The following is a 20,447-nucleotide window of genomic DNA, read 5'->3' on the forward strand; positions in this document are numbered from 1 at the left end:
CGTTATTGCTTTCAAGCAACATACTGAATCGAGGTGTTTCAGTACCTCTGGAGTGCTATACTTCTCGATGTTCTGTGTAAAAAGAGAGAAGGGCCCTCCCGGGAGTTAACGTAGGCTTTGTTCCATTTCTGGAGCAATTCTTGCTCAAGATCCTTGAACAAGTTTCTGGTACAACACTTGCTGCATTATATTCAACCAGAGTCTGACACGTATAGCTGAATACTGTGCACGAAATTACATGTTCAAATTTAATTTAATATATTATTTTTATATATATTTTAACATCTCATTTTTGAACAAGATTTGATATCGTTCGCATCGAGTATTTGGTCAATTACCCTGCTCAAGCAACTTACACAATATTATTGCTACTAGGGTATACACCGAAGAAATCAGCGTAGCAACAGAACAATTATTTACGAAATTATAAACAATCAAAGTTAATGCTTGAATTTATACCCCCTAAAAACCACGTTTTTCAACCTTTAATTGTTTATATCTCGGGTAAAAAATTTTTTGGGTTTATGAAATTTTGATGGGAGTAGATGAGACTCCAATCTACCGATCTATATATTTCACGTTTTAATGCGTTTTTTTTTTTTAACACAAGTTATTCGAGTTTCAAATATAGGGTCAATACTTTCTGACCAGATGGTAATTATATTTTTTGTTGATGAAAAAATCCTGGCAACTGCTGGACTTGAGCCTACGCACTCTCAATTAAAAGTCCTTGCTGCTATCCACTGCGCCGAGCCACGTACGTGGTCGCGTATGAATAAATAGCATGTTTATCGAGATATGGAGTTTTAAACTTTCATACTAAATTTTATATAATTTTATAAGATTTTATGAAATTTTATATAATTTTGGAGGAACTGATAATTTCATATTAAAGTATAAAACATATAATAACCAGAAAAAAAAAAATTTTCATGAATTTCTATAAAATTATACTATTAAAATTTTATGAAATTATGCGAAACTTTATAAATTTTAGAAAATTGAAGTATGGGCCTTTTACGAAATTTTATGAAATTTCATAGAATTTTCTCGAGGTTTTTCATAAAATTTCATATGTTTTTTTCTAGATCATGTAAACTTTAATAAAGTTTTGTAAAACTTTACAAAATTTTATGAAATTTCATAAAAATATACAATATTTCATACCAATATTAGTCTAGTCGACAAGTTGAAAATAGTCCAAAATAGAAATAATGCTCTTAAAATTAGGTGCAATAGCTCATTAGATCTAGAATGACGCCTAGAAAAATGTTCTAAAAGCGTGTATAAGCACGTAAAAAATTGCAAAAGTTATAAACAATTAAAGATAAAAAAAAGAAGGCATTTCGTTTTTTTCCAATATTTCATAGACTATTAATATTTAAGAAATCTAACAAAAAGATTCTTAAAGAAGCGGAAATTTCCAATGAAAAACTCCTACCTCCCGGATTTCTATCTCTATTATTTATAATTTTAATTTAACGCTGAAAATGGGTCTCCGCGCGCCATTTTTAGGTTGCACGCGCGGTGTCAAAAGCGAGTACGACACATTGATTAATTTATTTAAGGTATTAAATATTTTTTTTTAAATTTGAAAAAATTGAAAAATTTGAAAAAAAACAAATTCATGGCTAGCTTAGGAAATTTATTCAGCTACAATTTGCTTTTTTTTGTTTCTCTGTACGTCAATTTGCTGATGAGATATCAGCCTTCGAATGAAAAAGGATCCTTTTGTCTTTGATTATTGATATCTCAGCAAATAATGGCCGCACAGTAATTTAAAGGGCAGTTTAAGAAACTTGAATAAATACCCGACAAGCTCCATTTTCGATTTTTTCGAACAAAATTTTTTTTTCCTCCTTGACATCCGATTGAAAAACCCTTAAAAAATGGCCATTTTCGGGTTTTTTAGTCGACTCCTCTTATAGGAAGAAACAATAGGCCCAAGCTTGGCCGAGGCTTGGCGCAAGACTTATTAACTCTGGGGAAAGCTTGAAATCCAAGCTTGGCCCAAATCTGTCTAAGCATCGAAATGATAACACCTAGCCAAGCTTGAGTGACAGTGTTGTGCCAAGACTGCATCTTAGTATTGGCCCAATAACCAATGCCAGTATTGTGCCAAGATTGCATCTAAGTATTGGCCCAATATCGAGAGCCAGTATTGTGCCAAGACTGTTGCTAAATAAGCACCTATGCTTATTAAAAATAAATAAAAAAAAAAAAAAACATTAGTAGACATGTGCGTGATGGTAACATATGGAAATAAATTTGTACACAGAGAAATCAGGTGGATCGATGAAACTAATTTTTTTTTGCATTTGCTGGGTCTCGAACCTGGTCCTTCATGACTGCTAGACAAGCGTCTTATCCACTAGGCTGTTACGCTATTCACAGAAGCCAGGGGTTTTTAGGTACCATTTGTTATTTAGACTGGTAAACCAAGGTTTGTCACTTGTATAATGGCTGAACCTTGTCCCAAGACTGGAAAACGAATGCTTGTCACTTGAGTATTGGCTGAACCTTGTCCCAAGACTGGCAAACGAAGGCTTGTCACTTGAGTATTGGCTGAACATTGGCCCAAGACTAGCAAACCAAGGCTTGTCACTTGAGTATTGGCTGAACATTGGCCCAAGACTAGCAAACCAAGGCTTGTCACTTGAGTATTGGCTGAACCTTGTCCCAAGACTGGCAAACCAAGGCTTGTCACTTGAGTATTGGCTGAACCTTGTCCCAAGACTGGCAAACCAAGGCTTGTCACTTGAGTATTGGTCGAATCTTGGCCCAAGACTGGCAAACCAAGGCTTGTCACTTGAACGTTGGTCGGATCTCGGACCAACCTTGGGAGGCCGAGCCTCGGTAGCCCAGTAATGTGCCAAGACTGGCCCCGTTGTCAATGTTTTTTTCCTACAAGGGTCATCGCTACTCTGCAAATATTGATAAAAAAAATAATGTTGCCAGGTAATTTTACAGCTTAATATACCCTTAAAAAACCCTGGAAATTTTCAGATTGATCCATTGAACCGTTTGTCCGGGCCGATTGCTCAAAGTTTTACAAAACAATTAAAGGAACAAGTTTTGTTCCTTAATTTGTGAAATCATTACCAAAATGAAAAAATCAATTTTTATTCGGATTTTCTTTCATTTTTGCGTTAGTTATTCAGTAAATGTAAGGTAAAGAGAAAAAAAAAATTTTTTTCCGAAAAACGAGATAAAACAAGAATTTTTTTACCTTTTCTTTTTTAAGTTTTATTCAGTTTTTTTTTTTTCGCTTTTCGAACCTTTTTTTTAGCAGCTGCTCATTATTAAGTACAGAGCTAAAAATGAATGATGAATATTACTGGAAAAGTAATAGCCGTGAAAAGTGAGATAACTGTAAAAGAAAGAAAAATGGCATTAATTCATTTTAAAATGATATTATATATAAATAAAAAACTGCAATCTTCATATATTTTATTACTGAAGAGAATTGCCTTGAAAGTCTATAACCGTATCTGCATCATTTAAAAAGTTAGAAGTCACAAAAGTTCGAAAAACATCGAAAAAAGATTATTATTTATAAACAAGTGCGCATAACAATAGATTAGCAATGAATGAGGAGTGTGCAAATCTTGTTTGAATCGAATCGAATCGAATAGTTAGATTCGAGTCGAATATCGAATAGTTCGAAAGATTCGAATAGTTCGAATAGTTCGAGAAGTTCGAAAGGTTTGAATAGTTCGAGAGGTTCGAATAGTTTGAAAGGTTCGAATAGTACGAGAGGTTCGAATAATTCGAATAATTCGAATAGTTCGAAAGATTTTAATAGTTTCAAAACTTTACCGAATCTTCGGTAAATAGGGGAGCCTGGGGCACGAATGCCCCCCCCCCCCCTCATGTGGGGTATACGGGACCACTCGAAAAAAAATTTTTTTTTAGTGGTCCCTTTTACCCCACATATCACATATTGGCCTAAAATATGATAAAAACATTATAGAGGTCATAACTTGACGGAAAATAAAAAAAAAAATTTTTACCTAATTTTTGAGGGGGGGCGTTCGTGTCCCAGGCCCCCCTATTTACCGAAGATTCGGTAAAGTTTCGAAACTATTCAATTCTTTCGAACCATTCGAACCTTTCAAACTATTCGAACCTTTCGAACTATTTAAACCTTTCGAACTATTTGAACCTTTCGAACTATTCGAACCTTTCGAACTATTCGAACCTTTCGAACTATTCGAACCTCTCGAACTATTCGAACCTCTCGAACTATTCGAACCTCTCGAACTATTCGAACCTCTCGAACTATTCGAACCTCTCGAACTATTCGAACCACTCGAACTATTCGAACCTTTCGAACTATTCGAACCACTCGAACTATTCGAACCTTTCGAACTATTCGAACCTTTCGAACTATTCGAACCTTTCGAACTATTCGAACCTCTCGAACTATTCGAACCTCTCGAACTATTCGAACCTCTCGAACTATTCGAACCTCTCGAACTATTCGAACCTTTCGAACTATTCGAACCACTCGAACTATTCGAACCTTTCGAACTATTCGAACCACTCGAACTATTCGAACCTTTCGAACTATTCGAACCTTTCGAACTATTCGAACCTTTCGAACCATTCGAACCTTTCGAACATTTCGAATCTTCGAGGCGAATCTCGAATCGAATTGTTCGATTCGATTCGTCTTGAATAATTCGAAGTTTCGAGTATTCGCTCACCCCTACAATGAATGCAAATTTTTTTAATAGCTCATTTGAAAGATTGTTTAATCCTTTATAAAATCGGCTAGTATGTTTATTTTCGTATCTCTAATAGTTTAGAGTTATATTAGTTTTTCAGTAGACAAATGAAGCAGCCGCTGCAACTTTTGTAGCACGTGTTTTTTAAAAGTACAATAAAAAATTGAAAAAAATTTTTTTCTATAACTTCGTTATATGGGGTTGTTTTTGTAAATTTTAGAAGTTTCAGAAAAAAAATATAACAAAGTTAAAAATTTGTTTATAAAACTTTAGTAAGTTACTAAACAATGGAATTGTTGATAAAAAAAATTTTTTTTTGTTACTTTATAGAGGACTTTCAATTATGATTTTTAGATACAAAATAATTTCTCAACTAATTATTTAAACAATAGAAATATTTAAAAAACGATTATAAACAATTAAAAATTGTTATTAAGGAAAAATTTTTTTTTTAAATCATAATATTTGCTGAATAATGAATTTGTGAGAACAAATTTTTTTTAAATATTGAAAAATTTAATTTGTTTATCAAAAATTTATCAACAAATGGCGGAAGAAAGTTTTTTTGCAATTCAATTAATATCTTGTATCTATCATCTATTAATAATTTCTATTATCTATTATCTATAAAATAGATATAAAACTAATATCTATTAATAAAAAAACGATAATATGATGATTAAGAAAAAAAAAGTTTTTTTAACAACATTACTTGGATTTTTCAGTTTTTGTTCAAGTACAAAAATTATTATAAACAAAGTATGAATAATATTCAACTTTTATGGTGTGGTCTTGTTGAGTATGTATGTAAGACAGGCTCCACGAAGCGAAAAATTTATACGACAATTATTTAAACATTGTTTTTCATTTACAATGAAGACGTAAGTTCGAGAAAAGTTTGTTAGTTAACAATCGTTCAACTTGTTGAAAAATTAATTTTAAGTAAAAGTTTCAACGGGAATAAATTATTTAAAGTGTTCAGAATACACCATAATTTTTTCAAATTAAAAAAAAAAATATTTAATACCTTAAATAAATTAATTAATGTGTCGTACTTGCTTTTGACGCTGTCACGTCCGGGGTAGGTATTTTAATATACTGAGAAAAAAAAATACTATTTTCCAAACAAGAATTTCTTGGTTCAAGAAATCCGTTCAAAATATTTATTTTGTTATTATTAATTATCAATTTATTGAGAAAAAAGCATCAAATTTATTTTTGTTATTATATGAATTTGATATTATATTCTAAGTAAACAAAAGAATAGCTTTACTTGAATTAAATAAAAATTATTTCCTTCAATTCTACGAATTCTTGAGACAAAATTATATATTCTTGAAAATTATCAAGAATTTATGTTTTTGTCTCAAGTAAATGTTCTTGATAAAAGTATTTTTTTTTCTCCGTGTACTTAAATTAGATAATTCGCGGTTATCGATGCACAATAAAGAAATCAATAGAAGAAAATAGCGGGCTACTTCGTTCCCGTTTAATTAATACGCGTCAATTTAGGCGTTAAAAATATGTTAAAGCAACGCACTCAGTATCGAGGGTGGTTGCATATATGTGTCGTAACTCGCGCTTATTATGATTAGTATTTTATTTGCCTACTTTGATGGACGTGATTTGTTTGATAGTAATTCGCCGAGCGGATGCGAATTCTATCGGGTTCCCAATTTATTTACCCTGCGTGGCTACTAGGGTATTAGGAATGAAAGAGAGGTGGGCTGCCGGATAGACCTCGAGAAGTCTTATTCTCTACGATTTGGGAAAGTGAAAGGTTTTGTGGAAATGATGAAACTTGTTTTAGAGAAAGAGAAGAATATATTCTGTTACCAGTGTGTTTACAATGTTTATTAATTCCTGTTACAATCTAGTGTTAGTAATGCGGTAGATTTTTAAGTAGTGCGTTTACTTACCCCTTTTGGGTGTGACCCGTGAATCTTCTAGTCACTTGCAGTGAACAAGTCTATTCGCGACTCGAATCAGATTCGGAACGTACTCACAAGTTGAGCGTAATTCCTTTTTAGCGAATCGACTCCCGCACCGTACTCACAAGTTGAGCGTTGTGTGCGGAAATACTACTCACACGGAGCGTTAATTCGCCACAGAGTCCAAATGGGGTACAGATCAGTGTTTTGATCACCGAAGAACGTACTCACAAGTTGAGCGTAATTCTTTTTTTAGCGAATTAATTGCAGGGTACTCACAAGTTGAGCGTTGCTGCTGCCACCATGGGGCTCAATTCGCTTGGTGAATCAACTTCTCTGTGCCAATTAGACCTGGATGATGGTATTATTCGAGCGTAGAACAGACTTGCTTGCACTACTGAGTTCAGTCTTTACTTGGTTACAACTGAGAGCGACTGACTGTCTTTGGAAGATTCTCGGGGGTTTATATACAGATTTTAGGGGTCTACTGCGCACCCTGAGTCTCTGGAAGGGATATTTTAGAAGGTAAAGTGAATGTATGGTACCAAATGGGGTAGGTTACCCTTGGACATTCACTTCGTGACGCCACCAGATCTTTCTAATGCTTTCACCATAAGTGGGATATCCGAGAGATCTGGGTCCCAGGGTTGTTTTTCGTTAGAGATCTCAGTGTTGCGACATCAAACACCCAATGATTTTAATATTTACGTAGCAAACGTCACAACGCCGCGCGTGCAACCTAAAAATGTCGCGCGGAGACCCATTTTCAGCGTTAAATTAAAATTCTAAATAATGGAGATAGAAATCCGGGAGTTAGGAGTTTTTCATTGGAAATTTCCTCTTCTTTAAGAATCTTTTTGGTAGATTGACCAACTTTTATTAAATAATATATACTTGTAAAAATTTTATGAAACTTTATAAAATTTCACAAAATTTTACAAAATTTCATTAGTATAATTTCATAAAATCTGATATAATTTTGTGAAATTTTATCTAATTTTATAAGACTTTATGGAATTTCATGAAATTTTATGAAAAAACTTTTTCTTGGGTAGACAAAGCGGAGAGAGAGAGAGAGAGAGAGAGATTAGATTAGATTAGATAGGTATTTATTGTTCATTGGTAGTTGAACAAAAATGCAAAGTACAAAGTATAATTACAAACAAACAGTAATATATAGTCGTAGTTTGGTATACAGCAAATTGTGTTAAAAAAACGAAAATTAGAGTATAAAGATTATTAATAGGATAACGATTATAAAACATTCAATACACTCGACTAAGCTAGCATCGGTTATAATTTAATTGTAAAATTCAGTCGCCCAGTCATCATCACAGGTAAGCAGCTATTTGTTGCGTTCAGTCTTAAAAACATCAGTACTTGTTATGAGTTTGAGAGTATCTGTAATTAGTAACAACTGCAAAGGCATTTCTGTAAGCCTTGGTCCGATGATTCGGTTCAACGAGATTTATCGTCGAAGACTGTTTGTGATGACCCACGTTCAAGCCTAGCAACCACTTCTTCCATGCGATCTTTCATACCAGCATTATCAGCCTGTAACTGAGCAGTTGTTTGTTTTAGGTTTAATACCTCAACACTGTATACCTCAACTTTTTCATTAATACTGGGAATATATCTAAGCAGCATATTGTGTTCCTGTAGAGTGTTCCCTATAGCTTTAATACCCCACATAACTGACGCCAACGTAGGTTTCCCACTAGCAATTTTTTTAGTTGGAGGATCCATGTCTTTATCTTGAGCATGGCGTTGACGTTTAAGTGAATTAGTAGATGAATCAGACCCAGATGGTGAGCTTGGTGGCACGCCTTTCGGATTTTCATTCATATTTAAGCCGTTGGTAATTGGTAATTGAGTACTGAACGTCACCAGTAGTTGGCGCTAGCGTGCTCTTCTGGTATAACAGGCAATAGCCGAAAGCTTGACGTGACGGCCACCAGAGTTAAATTACTACTCACTGCGCAGGCTCCGAACTGACAGAGAGACACCTCGGGAAAAGGATAGCCAACAACCCCAACAGTTTGAGCAATGGTTCAAATAATTAATTTATTAAAAAAAAAAACAGGCCTTGGAAAAAGATGATTTATAACACAAACGCAAGACCTGCACGTTGCCTGCCAGTAACCTGTAACAAAAACGCCCACAGGCACACAACACAGTACACAGTTTGATAAAAGATAGAGCAAAACTCGTGGTGAAATATGTTCATCTTTTTTAAGATTAAAAATAAATTTTATGGAACTATTTATTGCACCTTGGAGTTTTAAATCATTTTCCGATGTAGCATCTATCAGTACTATTGTACAGTAGTCAACAAGTGGAAGAATAGTTGCTGAAACTAGTAGCTTCCTAATATCAGTTGTGAAGATGTTTTTTCAAACTTTGAGACAACGTAAAGCTGAATTTACTTTGCTAATAATTTGAGATACATGATGATTCTAGGATAAATTTCTGCTGATATGTATTTCTAGGCATTTAGCTGAGTCAACATAAGGTATAATAATACCATCAACTACATTTGAAGTATATATACATAAGCCAGCAGCTTCAATTTACTACGTGACCCCAAAACCACCGCTTTAGTTTTTGATAAGTTTAACTCGAGTCCATGCTCTTGCCCAATGGGCAATGGGCAATGGGCAATTGATTGTCTATCGGAATTAATTTTTCTGACTGCATCGTGAGTTTGATAGATGAAAAAATGTACGTAAATATATTTATCGTCAGCGAACAGTCCATGTTTACAGTAGACACCTGACTACAGAGTTTATAGCTATCAAGAACAAGATTGGTCCAAAAACAGATCCTTGAGGAACTCCTGATGAGGTATTAAGAATCTTGATGGGAATCCCGAAATCATTCAAAATTGACTGAAATCGATTCGACAAATTAGAAAAGAACCAAGCTATGACCTCCATGGAAAAACCAAGTTCAAATAGAGGAATTAGTATAATCTTTGAATCTACATAATCAAAGGCCTTACTTAAGTCGAATAAAACTTATAAAGTCAGCTAATTTTTGTCCATAGCTTCTCTGATGCCAGCTGTAAGTCTCAGTAGTGCTGTCTGCGTACTATGATGCTTCCGAAAACCGGATTGAAAAGGATCAAGCAGCTCATTGTATTCTAAATAATCGACAACTTGGTTGGCAATTATTCTTTCAAATACCTTAGCCAAGTGTTATAGGTTGGCAATCGGTCGAGTATCTAAAGGAGATCTAGGTGGAGTGACTTTGTTAAGAGGTATTATATAGATAATTTTCCAAATCTCAGGAAAAGTGCTCGTGTCAAGAGATCTGTTAAATAATGAGTGTCGAATAGAGAGATATTTGAGGAATATGGTCTCTAAGCCACCGCAGGTCTAATCCATCAGGACTATTGCCTTTAGATTTCGACAAGGTGAGATGTCTAGCTTTAGTTACATCGACAATATATATTCTTGATTAGTGAAATGTGCAATCTACTTGATTTTGATAGTGAGAAGGAAGATTATCAACAAAGTCAGAATTACAAGGCAGATGCTTCCTAACTATGCTAGCATAGAACTCATCCAACTCAATAGCATCGAAGAAATTTAATGGCGAAGAAGAGTTAGAATTTATCACCCTGAGATGTTTTAGCTTGCTCCAAACAGCTGGACCATATGGCAGATTTGACAACGCTTTCTTAAGGTAATCTTCCCGTGCATGATTCAACTTGATTTTCAGCTCCCTTCTTTGCAATTACATAGTGAAAGTAGATTAGGATCTCGATTTTACTTATCCCGTTTGTAAATCATATCTCGTTCTTTACACTTCAATTTTAGTTCCGTAGTGAACCACGGATTACTGCATCACATAGTTTGCTTTGTAAGTACTGGAGCATGGAGATCTAATGAAGATAACACTTGAGTTAAGAAGACAGAGAGTAATTTATTTGGATCAGTATCTTCAAGTGATGCATTTTCAACTTTTAATGCATTCATTAATGTATTACACAGAGCACAATGACCACAGCTTTTCAGATTCCTAAAGGTGATTTTCTTGGTAACTCGATTCGGATTGTTCAGCAGGTACTTACATAGTAAGTAGCCATGGCCGTCAATAAAAGGAGCATCAGATCTTTGAAATGATACTAGTTTACTCTTACTGTCTAACAAGATAACATTTAACCAAGAATCGCAATAATTTTTGCAGAAAGTAACACCATAAGGCACACAGTATAAAGATGACTCGGCTATAAACTCTTTCACGTGATTTGAAGTCTAGCTGTCTTCCAGCAGGTTACAATTTAAGTCACCAGCAATAATGATGTTGTTGAAGTTCGGAGCAAGTCTAGAGTAAATGTCGAAGAATTAATTGAGAAACAGACCTTTAGGTCTTCTATAGATACAAAAGAGTAAGAGATGCGACCCAGAATTTAAGGTGACATCAACAATTAAGAACTCCGGTTGATTCAAATGATCAGAAGTTTAAATATGTAACACCTTGGTCTTGTGAATTTTGCGTCTGAGGCAAGCAACACCACTCCCTTGAATATAACGACCAGTTTCACTATGCTTCAAAGTTCGGTCTCTTCGTACAACAGCATAATCTGGAAGTGAAAAGATATTGTCATCAACTGTGGATTTTAACCAGGTTTCAGTAATAACAATAACATCAGGTTTATTTTCATCTACTAGAGTTAAAAATTGCGACACATGACCAGTTAAACTATTTATATTTAGACTTAATACAATTAATGATGAGAAGGCATTAGTGATAGAGTTAACTGTAGAATCAGATGACTGCTAATCTAACAAGGAGAGATCAGTGATATTGTTGATGGTAAGTCTTTCGGAGCCTTCATCCTTCTTTGCAAAAATATGTCCACTTGCCACCCAGGCGTACTTAAACTTTTGGAGTTTAGCCTTTTCTTTAATCCGTAGCAACAATTTATGGGTCTCTGGTAGTAAGAACTCGTTGACGTAAATAGCACCTTTATAATTCTGATCCACACAAGCCGGGAACACTGAATTAGCCAGAAGATTTTTTGATTTACGCTTAGAGTTGATAATGAAGTCACGAATTTGAGACAACTTCAGGCAGACTAGGTAAGAGTGTGTGCTAGTATTATCATCACGGCGTCTAGGTTGCTTTTGGTTCTCAAATTCGCGAGTACTCAGAACATCTCCAACTAAATTTGGCAGTTCGAGAGCATTTAGAACAGTAGTTGTAATTTCCAAGGGCGACAATTTATTTGCTATTGAATCCGCTATACCTGATATCACAAGCTCTGCAGTATTTCCATGAGTTTGTGGCGTTGCACAAGGAGCAGTTGTAGCTGATTGCTCAATGTTTGAGAGTTATTCATAAAGAGAGAGAGAGAGAGCCTCAATTCTCACGTCTGTCCGGTTACAGATTCTCTTTAAAATTTTTGATTTTCATACATGAGATTAATATTCAATTATGTGGTTACCAAGATTCTATTTAATATCTAAAATGAGCTTTCACAAATTTATTGATACTGAAAGAGCTTTATTGAATATCAAAACAATAAATAGTTTATTTAATGTTATTTCTTTTAAAGCTTAGAAACTTTTTGAAAATATTTTATGTAATATTAATTTATAATAAATTTTTTGTTAGACGGAACCGCTGGGTCCAACACGACCCAGTTCAGCCGTATTTGGCTACCCAACTCTCAGTTGTCATGGTACTCTTCCTCCAGTTCCTTTACCAAGATTACAAGCTCCGCCAAGACCTAGACAACGATACCAACCTGAACCTGATAGTTCAGATTCTGAGCCACAAGATAAAGATAGAGCTGATTTGATTCCTAGTAGTGGTTTTCATGTACCAAGACCAAAATCTAGATCATCTTTGGCAGTAAGATGAAAATAATTATAAATTTATTAATAATAATAATAATAATAATAATAATTTATACTTTGGTTGTTTCTAACTTAAAATAAAAATTTATTTACAGAATCAAAGTGGTATTTACTACGATGTCGAATATGATCAAGGTGATGCTCACCATTTATCGAAAAACAATATACCAATGTCGACATACAGTATGGCAAGACCGTATTATAGAACGTAAATAAATAAATTCACATTTTAATTGTGAATGACAGTTGTTGTATCTACTATTGATACCATTTTATTCTAGCTCAATATTTTTTCAAATGAAATAAAATTAAAATTAATAATCATATATAGAATAAAGTATATTATGAATTAAATTCAGCGTGTATGTTTTAACTATAACTAAATATTTCAATTGAAAGCATAATATTTAAATTTAGTCATAAATAAATATTTTAGTTATAAAAGAATAATTTTGTTTTAAGATTGATAAAAGGTGATGGCTTTTCTTTTTAAAAAAACGTTTTTTTTTTATCAAGCCTTGTGTATGAATAGAACAAATTTTAAAAATAAACGTTCAATATTCACATATTATTTTTTTTCAGTTGTTTTGTCAAAATTTAAAAAAATAACTCAAACATGTTTATATATTTGTATATAAATTTAAAATTATAGACTTTAATACTAATGAATTAGTTTTTAATTACACACATACGTACATACATTTAGATGTTTGTGGATTTGTTAATGATGAGCGAGGTATTTGAATAGTTACACAGAAAAAAAGATTTACTTGGTTCAAGTAAAATATTTTCTTCAAAATTTTATTCTTGAATGAAGAAAAAATCGTTTCTTGTTTTTAGAAAAGTTTCTTGCTTTAAGAAATTTTTTTTTGTTGTTTTAATAAATTTGCATTTTGTTTTGAGAAGTTTCTCTTGTTTTAAAAAAATGTTCTTTTTTCGAGAAAATTTAATTTCTGGATCTAATTGATTTGATCTTCATCATAGAAAATGTTCTTCTCTCAAGAAAATTCAGTCTCTTGCTCCAAAATCTTTATGTTTTGTTTCAAGAAAATGTTCTCCTCTCAAGAAAATTTAGTTTCTTGCTTTAAAATGGTTTTATTTTGTTTCAAGAAAACGTTCTTCTCTGAAGAACATTTAATTTCTTGCTCCAAAATGTTTTTATTTTGTTTCAAGAAAATGTTCTCCTCTCAAGAAAATTTGCTTTCTCGTTCCAAAATTATTTAATTTTGTTTCAAGATAATGTTCTTCTTTCCAGAAAATTTACTTTCTTGCTCCAAAGCGTTTTTATTTTGTTTCAAGAAAATGTTCTCCTCTCAAGAAAATTGCGTCTCTTACTCCAAAATGTTTTTATCTTGTCGTTAAGAAAAAATGTCTTGAGTTAATACGAAAATGTTTTTAAACTAAGAAAAATAACTTTATAAATCATGAGAAAACTTTCTTGGACCAATAAATTTTTTTTGTCGCAATCAAAAATATAATTTCAGTTAAGAAATAAATCTCTTCAGTTGAGTAAAGAAATTTATTGAGCTAAGAAGCTTTTTATTTTTTATCGAAAAAATTATTTTTCGATTTCAATATTATTAACAATAATGTGAAGCAGATAGGTACTTAATTAGAGGCATTTTATCAGAGGATAGAACATTTTCTCTATGAGTTATATATTGTAACAAATTGAGAAAAACAATTATCGCTTAACGCAGGAATCGAACTCAGATCGATTCGGCGTCGCGCGAGAGCTTTACCAACTAAGCCATCCCAGCCTCTGCCAAGTTACGTTTCTTTTGCCTACATCTATTAACCCACACTGTCTTTGCAGTCAGTCATATTTTTCAATCTTAAACACAGAATTTAAAATAAAAAGATTTTTGACAATAATTTGGAAAAATGTTACATTTTAGCAAAATACTGAACAGATTATATGAATTTTTCATAAAACAATTTCGATCGAAATTTTAATATTCTTATATCGATATAAGAATATTAAAATTTTTAATAAAAAAAAATTCGGTTAGAAAAAAAATGACAAATTTATTTAATTATATAAATTAGTTAACTTATTATAAATAATATAATCCAATTATTTAATTTTAATTTATTTCGATAAAAAATGTGGACTCGGTATCAATTTACTATGCTAGTGCGAGAAAGAGAGAGTAAGTTAGAATTCATTTCTTAAGAACAAAATTTTCTTCAGCCAAGAAAATTTACTCTATGCTCAAGTCGTTCATACAGCTTGTCTGGAGAAACTATATTACCAACAGAAGAACAGAATTTTGTTGGTACAACGAATTTATTTTTTTCAATAAAAAGATATTGTTATTGAATGATGTAAATTAAGCTTCTTGTTTTAAAAAAAAAATTATTTATCGTAATAAATGCATTAACTTCGGATAAATAAGTTCACTTTTAATACAAGTAAATAGCAAATCTTGGATAAATAAAATTTTTCTTGAATTAAGAAAATCAAGTATCTTGAATTAATAAATAAGTATTTTAATTCAATCGTAAAAGAGTTTTGACTTAAGGAATGATTTATTGACGTAAGATTTAAAATTCAAGTAAATTTAATACTTGCTCGAAGAAAAATCTGGCCTTCCTTCTTTGACGCAAAAATCTTCTTGACTCAAGAAAATTTATATTCAGCCAAGATAGTTTTTTTTTCTGTGTAGTTTTTATTTATGCCAAACCACAAGCCGTATGATAATAATTTATTCATAGAATACAGTAGTTGCAAAAAGTATTGATAACACAAGTTGATGTAATGCTGTAAAATAAATTAATTTTAATTCATAATTAAAATAAACTAATTTTAATTAATTAATTAAATTCAGTACTGTCTCGAATAGCTTTCAAATACTCGAATTCGTTATATAGCGAATTTACGTACTTTTAGCGGTATAAATAATTCTTTTGATAATATTTGCATACCGTCACAGCAAAATCATAAAGGCCCTAGGGGTATAAGCATGGTGAATTTGCCCCCGAAAAGTATCGGCTTGATACTGCGGGGATTTTTAGGTACTAATAAGATATTAAGATCCTGAGAGTTTCAGCTTTTGAAACCAATCGGTCTTCGAGAAAAAGCCAAATATGTAAAAATCAGATAAAATGAATATTCTCAGAGACTATTTTATCGATTGACTTATACTCGGGATATGTTTTGGGGGTCGATAGTAGCTCCTCGGAAAAAAATTGGGAGCTTAATCGGTCGACAACAACCTCGAAAAAAATGACTTTTTAGTTTTAATTTCGACTTTTCATGATGTTACGGTTCTGGTACAATTATGAAATAATTTTTTTTTGATTTCTCATCCAATTTCCTATAGATTTAAGTGCTTTTAAAATTTTTAAAAAAGGTACGCCATATAGAAAAAAAAATAAAAACCACTTTTTAAGCAAATATTTACTTTATTTACATGTTTAAAGTGTGAATCATTATTTTTCTAGTTTGTATATGTTCTTGAATGTTATTTGCAAAAATAATCTCTGCATCAGCAGTTAAATTTTGTCATATCATATAATATCAACTAAAATATTATAAACATTATACACGTATGAAACAGGAAATAGATTTTAGTTTGTAAATTATAAATACATAACAACAAATGGAAGATATACTTGAGGAAAAAAATGTATAATCATATTTTATCAGTCTTCATCACTATCCTCTTCAATCACAGGTGAAATACTGTCTCTATCAAATAATTTGCTAAGTATTTCAGCAGGCCTTAAAATCTTTGTTAAATATCTTCCGTGTGATAAATAGTAAACAACAGCAGCAACATGAGAGCAACATCCAATTCCCTGATTAAACAAAATGATTACCGACCGTTAAATTGACTGAATTCAGTTGATGTAGTAGATTCCTATGATAATAAAAAATTATGGAACTCGTTCTTAAGGATTTTAAAAATCTAATAGGACATGTATTATTTTTTGGTTTAAATTAAAAATTTATAAATTTATTTACAGTTCAAATGATGGTGATTTAATTTTTTAAATATTTAAATTTTATTGATAAGGCTTAAAGTTAAAAAAAATTATATTTAATATTAATTAAATAACAAAGTATTGACCGTAGAAATCACGAAGCCTAGATAGAAGGAGAACGATCGCAGTGTTAGGAATGTGTATACGAATATGAAGCATGATCAGATGATTTATACTGCCACTAGAGAGCGCAACGGTTTGACAATTCAGATTTTTTAAATAAATGTATTACTGATTTTAATCGGAAAAAATTGACAATTATATCTATTAATTAAATAATAATTTGTAAACTGATGGAAATGGAATGACAAATTATGATGTCAGAAAATTAAATATTGAGAAGAATGACACGAAAAAATATAAAAAAATCAACCTATTTACTTATGAAATAAAATGGTAAATGATCAATATGGAATTAATAAGATTTTTAATTCAGCAATTAAGTTAAAAAATCATCTAAAAATTAAATTGATAATTAAAAGAAGCTGAAAAATGTATAATTGTAGATTACCTGATGAGCTGTAAGGATATAAATCGATTAATTAACGTAAAATCATTAAATAGTTGAATAATAGCAAAAAAAATACGACTTATAAAATTATGTAAATTTTATTTTTGAGATAAACATTAGAAAAATAATAAAATAACATAATATTGATTAGTTACATTAACTTTGCAGTTTTACGATATTTTCTTGTTCAATGACATTTAAAATTATTACATGATAGTAGTTATTTGAAATTTAAATTAATAAAATTTTGACAGCAGCTCTCACATTTACAGTTTCATCAACCGGCACATTAATTAAAGGTGACGTCTCGTTGATATTTTTATATAATGTAGGAATGGCACCAGGTTTGAGAGTTATTTTTTTCCTCTCTGATACGTACGGTTCTTGACCAGGGATATTTACCACATCTTTTCTTAAAATATATTCCTCATCAAAATGCTTATCACAAATGAATGAACTAAAAACTAAATCTTGTTCTAATATTTGACTCCAATTTCGGACAATCTCAGGATCCTACAGAAAATATGTAAATTTTTCAATTAGTTCAACATATATAAGCTTCATTGTATGAAATTATTTATAACTAAAATTAATATACAAAATAAATGTAGAAATGACTGACAACTGGGTACTAGAAGTTATGAACTTCCTAATTTTTTTTAAAAGCGGAAAAAGTAGAGATTTAAAATTTTTTTATCTTCTTCTTATACATGAATAATTTTTTCATAACAAAATTCAAAGACATTTGCTATTTATGCTTTCGGGGGAATTAATTATTTTTATAACCTTATGCATCATAAGACTTTTAAATATTTATTTGGATTTTTAATATAGTTTAATTGTATGAAAATTAATAAATAATATTATTTAATTATCAAATTAATATTTTTACATGGAGTAAATTGAAGCTTTAAGGTTATACTTACTTTAGGTACTGTAAACATAGAATTTTTCTGTAGTTGTAATTCTTTTTTTACTTTTTTATTGTTTTTGCTATTCGTACAACTCACCACAGTGCAATATTTAACCATATCTCACTTTTATTTATAACTAATAACAGAATAAATATTAAACAACACTACTTGTGAGTACAAAAACACATATACAAAAATCTGAACTCCCGAACAGTACCGCCGCCCTTGTGGAGAATTATTGTACCCGATATTGCCTCATTTTTTAGGACACATATACGGCGAGGAAACCTATAGCGATCGTTCTCCTTCTATCTAGGCTTCGTGGTAGAAATTATTATGAAAAATTAGACTAAATATTAAAACTAATTTATGTAATAGTAAAAATGCAAAAAAAAAAATTTCAACCTATAACGCGATCCGAATAAAAATGTTTAAATTTATTAGTGTAATAATCTAGGATGAAAAACTTGAAAACAATTTTTTTTTTGGAACGAAGTTCCTTATGGCGCGTTGCGGAGGGTACCCTAGCCGGCAAAAAACGTCCGTAACGCGAGAAAAAATCGTAACCTTTTTATGTATAGTCTATGTATGGTGGCTATAACACTGTCTAATGTATAGTCTATGGGATGACTGTTATTATTATTGCCGTTTGCTATTATTATTATATCATTCGATAATTACACCATCTGGTGGTCAAAAGTGGGACCATCTGATCATTACTACTACGTTAAACGCAGGGAGGCTATACACAGGGTTGCGAATTTTTTAATGAGAATATTTGCAATAAAAAATTGAATTTTCAATCCGTAATTGAAATTATATCGATTAAAATTACAAAGTTAATTTTTAATTCAACAACTTGAATTGAAAAATTGAAAAATTAATTTAAATATAAACACGTGGGATTAAGAATCGAAAAACCAATTTTTAATAAGAGAAGTGAAATTGAAATTTAAAAAAGTAGTTTTTAAATTGACACGTGGGTCTAAAATTTCAAAAATTATTTCTAATTCAGATACGTGGAATTAAAAGTTAAAAAATTACTTATTAATTCAAACACATGGGATCAAAAATTGAAAACTACTTTTTAATTCAGATTCGGTACTCAATCAAATAAGTAATCAAGACAAAAAATTTGACAGCACTTATAACAGAAAAGAATACTGTTTTACTTGATCTTTAAGTTTGAATATTTTTAAACTTACTGTTGATCGTCAGATATAATAGAATTTGAATCAAGAAGATCATGCATAGTTAAGACATTTGAGCATTATATTTTTTGAATAATTTTCAGCGTAAGCAGAGAATTAAAAATTAAACCAATACCAATCCGATGTTCAGAATTAAAAATATTTTATTTAATTTTTTTATTCGAAAATAGAAAATTTAGAAACAGAATGTAATTTTCTAATCCCCTTTAGCTATGGCTAATTAAAATTTTTGATTGACTTTTCAATTATTAGGTATGGAATTAGAGATTAGAAAGAAATTTTTTAATCTGGTTTTCCGAATTGAAATTTTTTATTTAATGTTTTATTTGAAAACGTAGATTTAAAAATTAAGCCATTACATTTCAACGATACTTTACGAATTGAAAATTTGAAATTTAATTTTTAATTGAAAAATGTTGGATTAAAAATGAAAAAATTATTTTCAATTCAAAGATATTCAATTAGAAAATTACAAAATCATTTTTAATTTGTTGTTTTTAGATTATGAAATATAAAAAAAAATTTAATTGAAACACTAATGCAATTATAAATTTAATGCGCTATTTGCAACTCTGGCTATACACTATGTATAGGAATGTATTAGACTGGGACAAAAAAATCGACTATATTTTTTTTTTTTTCGATACTGTGAAAATATTATTCCTGATGACTAAAAAAAATTACTGTGCAAGTTTGAGCCCTTATTTTGATATTAAGAGGTGTATCGTTACGACTATTAGTTTTTTGACAGAAATTTCATTTTTTACCCAAAACTCGTAAATCATCTATTTGAAAAATTTAAGCAATGGGCGTGTTTGGCCGAAGTAAGTACTTACTAAATTTAGTAAGGACTTAGTCAGATTTGGTATAGTAAATATGCTTTTACTATACAAAATCTTACTAAATTTAGTAAGTACTTACTTCGGCCAAACACGCCCAATGTATATTCTTAAAAGAAATCGAATTCCCTACAAAAAATTTCTCTTAGTAAATTGACGTCAAATAAGCCGTTTTCTTGTAACCGTGCCTTAAACATTGATTTGTTTTTTTAGTTCTTTGATTCTATTTTGGATTTTTGTAACTATTAGAAATATTAAAATTTTTTTTTACGCAAGATTCATATTCTTGAAGAAAATTTAACGGTTACGAGGAAACGGCTCGTTTTACGGCAATTTCCTAATAGAGATTTTTTGTAGGGAATTCAATTTCTTTAAGACTATACATTGCTCAAATTTTTCAGATAGATGACTTACGAGTTTGAGGTAATACATGAAATTTCTGTCATAAAAATAG

General features: G+C 31.0%; 2 protein-coding genes across 2 annotated transcripts in view; one reads left to right on the plus strand and one right to left on the minus strand.

Annotated features, from left to right (window-relative positions):
* The window catches only part of LOC130670138 (uncharacterized), a 116,712-nt gene extending 103,646 nt beyond the window's left edge, over positions 1-13,066 (plus strand). The window contains exons 10-11 of the mRNA XM_057473352.1: positions 12,284-12,523; positions 12,624-13,066. Coding sequence (XP_057329335.1) covers positions 12,284-12,523; positions 12,624-12,740 — 357 coding nt within the window. The 3' untranslated portion in view covers positions 12,741-13,066. The remainder of the gene's footprint in view (positions 1-12,283; positions 12,524-12,623) is intronic.
* Positions 13,067-17,129: 4,063 nt separating this feature from the next.
* LOC130670143 (uncharacterized) lies at positions 17,130-18,468 on the minus strand. The gene is made up of 2 exons (XM_057473363.1): positions 17,956-18,468; positions 17,130-17,542 (listed from the first exon to the last, which is right to left on the minus strand). The coding sequence occupies exons 1-2, from the start codon at positions 18,058-18,060 to the stop codon at positions 17,261-17,263; spliced, it is 387 nt and encodes a 128-aa protein (XP_057329346.1). The 5' UTR covers positions 18,061-18,468; the 3' UTR covers positions 17,130-17,260.
* Between the last annotated feature and the right edge of the window lie 1,979 nt (positions 18,469-20,447).

The sequence above is a fragment of the Microplitis mediator genome, chromosome 6 (genome assembly GCF_029852145.1).
Source record: "Microplitis mediator isolate UGA2020A chromosome 6, iyMicMedi2.1, whole genome shotgun sequence".
NCBI lineage: Eukaryota > Metazoa > Arthropoda > Insecta > Hymenoptera > Braconidae > Microplitis > Microplitis mediator.

Bases quoted from the DNA above. Each gene is read 5' to 3' on its own strand.
- LOC130670143 (XM_057473363.1), bottom strand. From the start codon at position 18,060: ATGGTTAAATATTGCACTGTGGTGAGTTGTACGAATAGCAAAAACAAT. The intron at 17,543-17,955 runs GTAAGTATAACC...TATTTTCTGTAG, and splicing joins CTATGTTTACAGTACCTAAA to GATCCTGAGATTGTCCGAAA.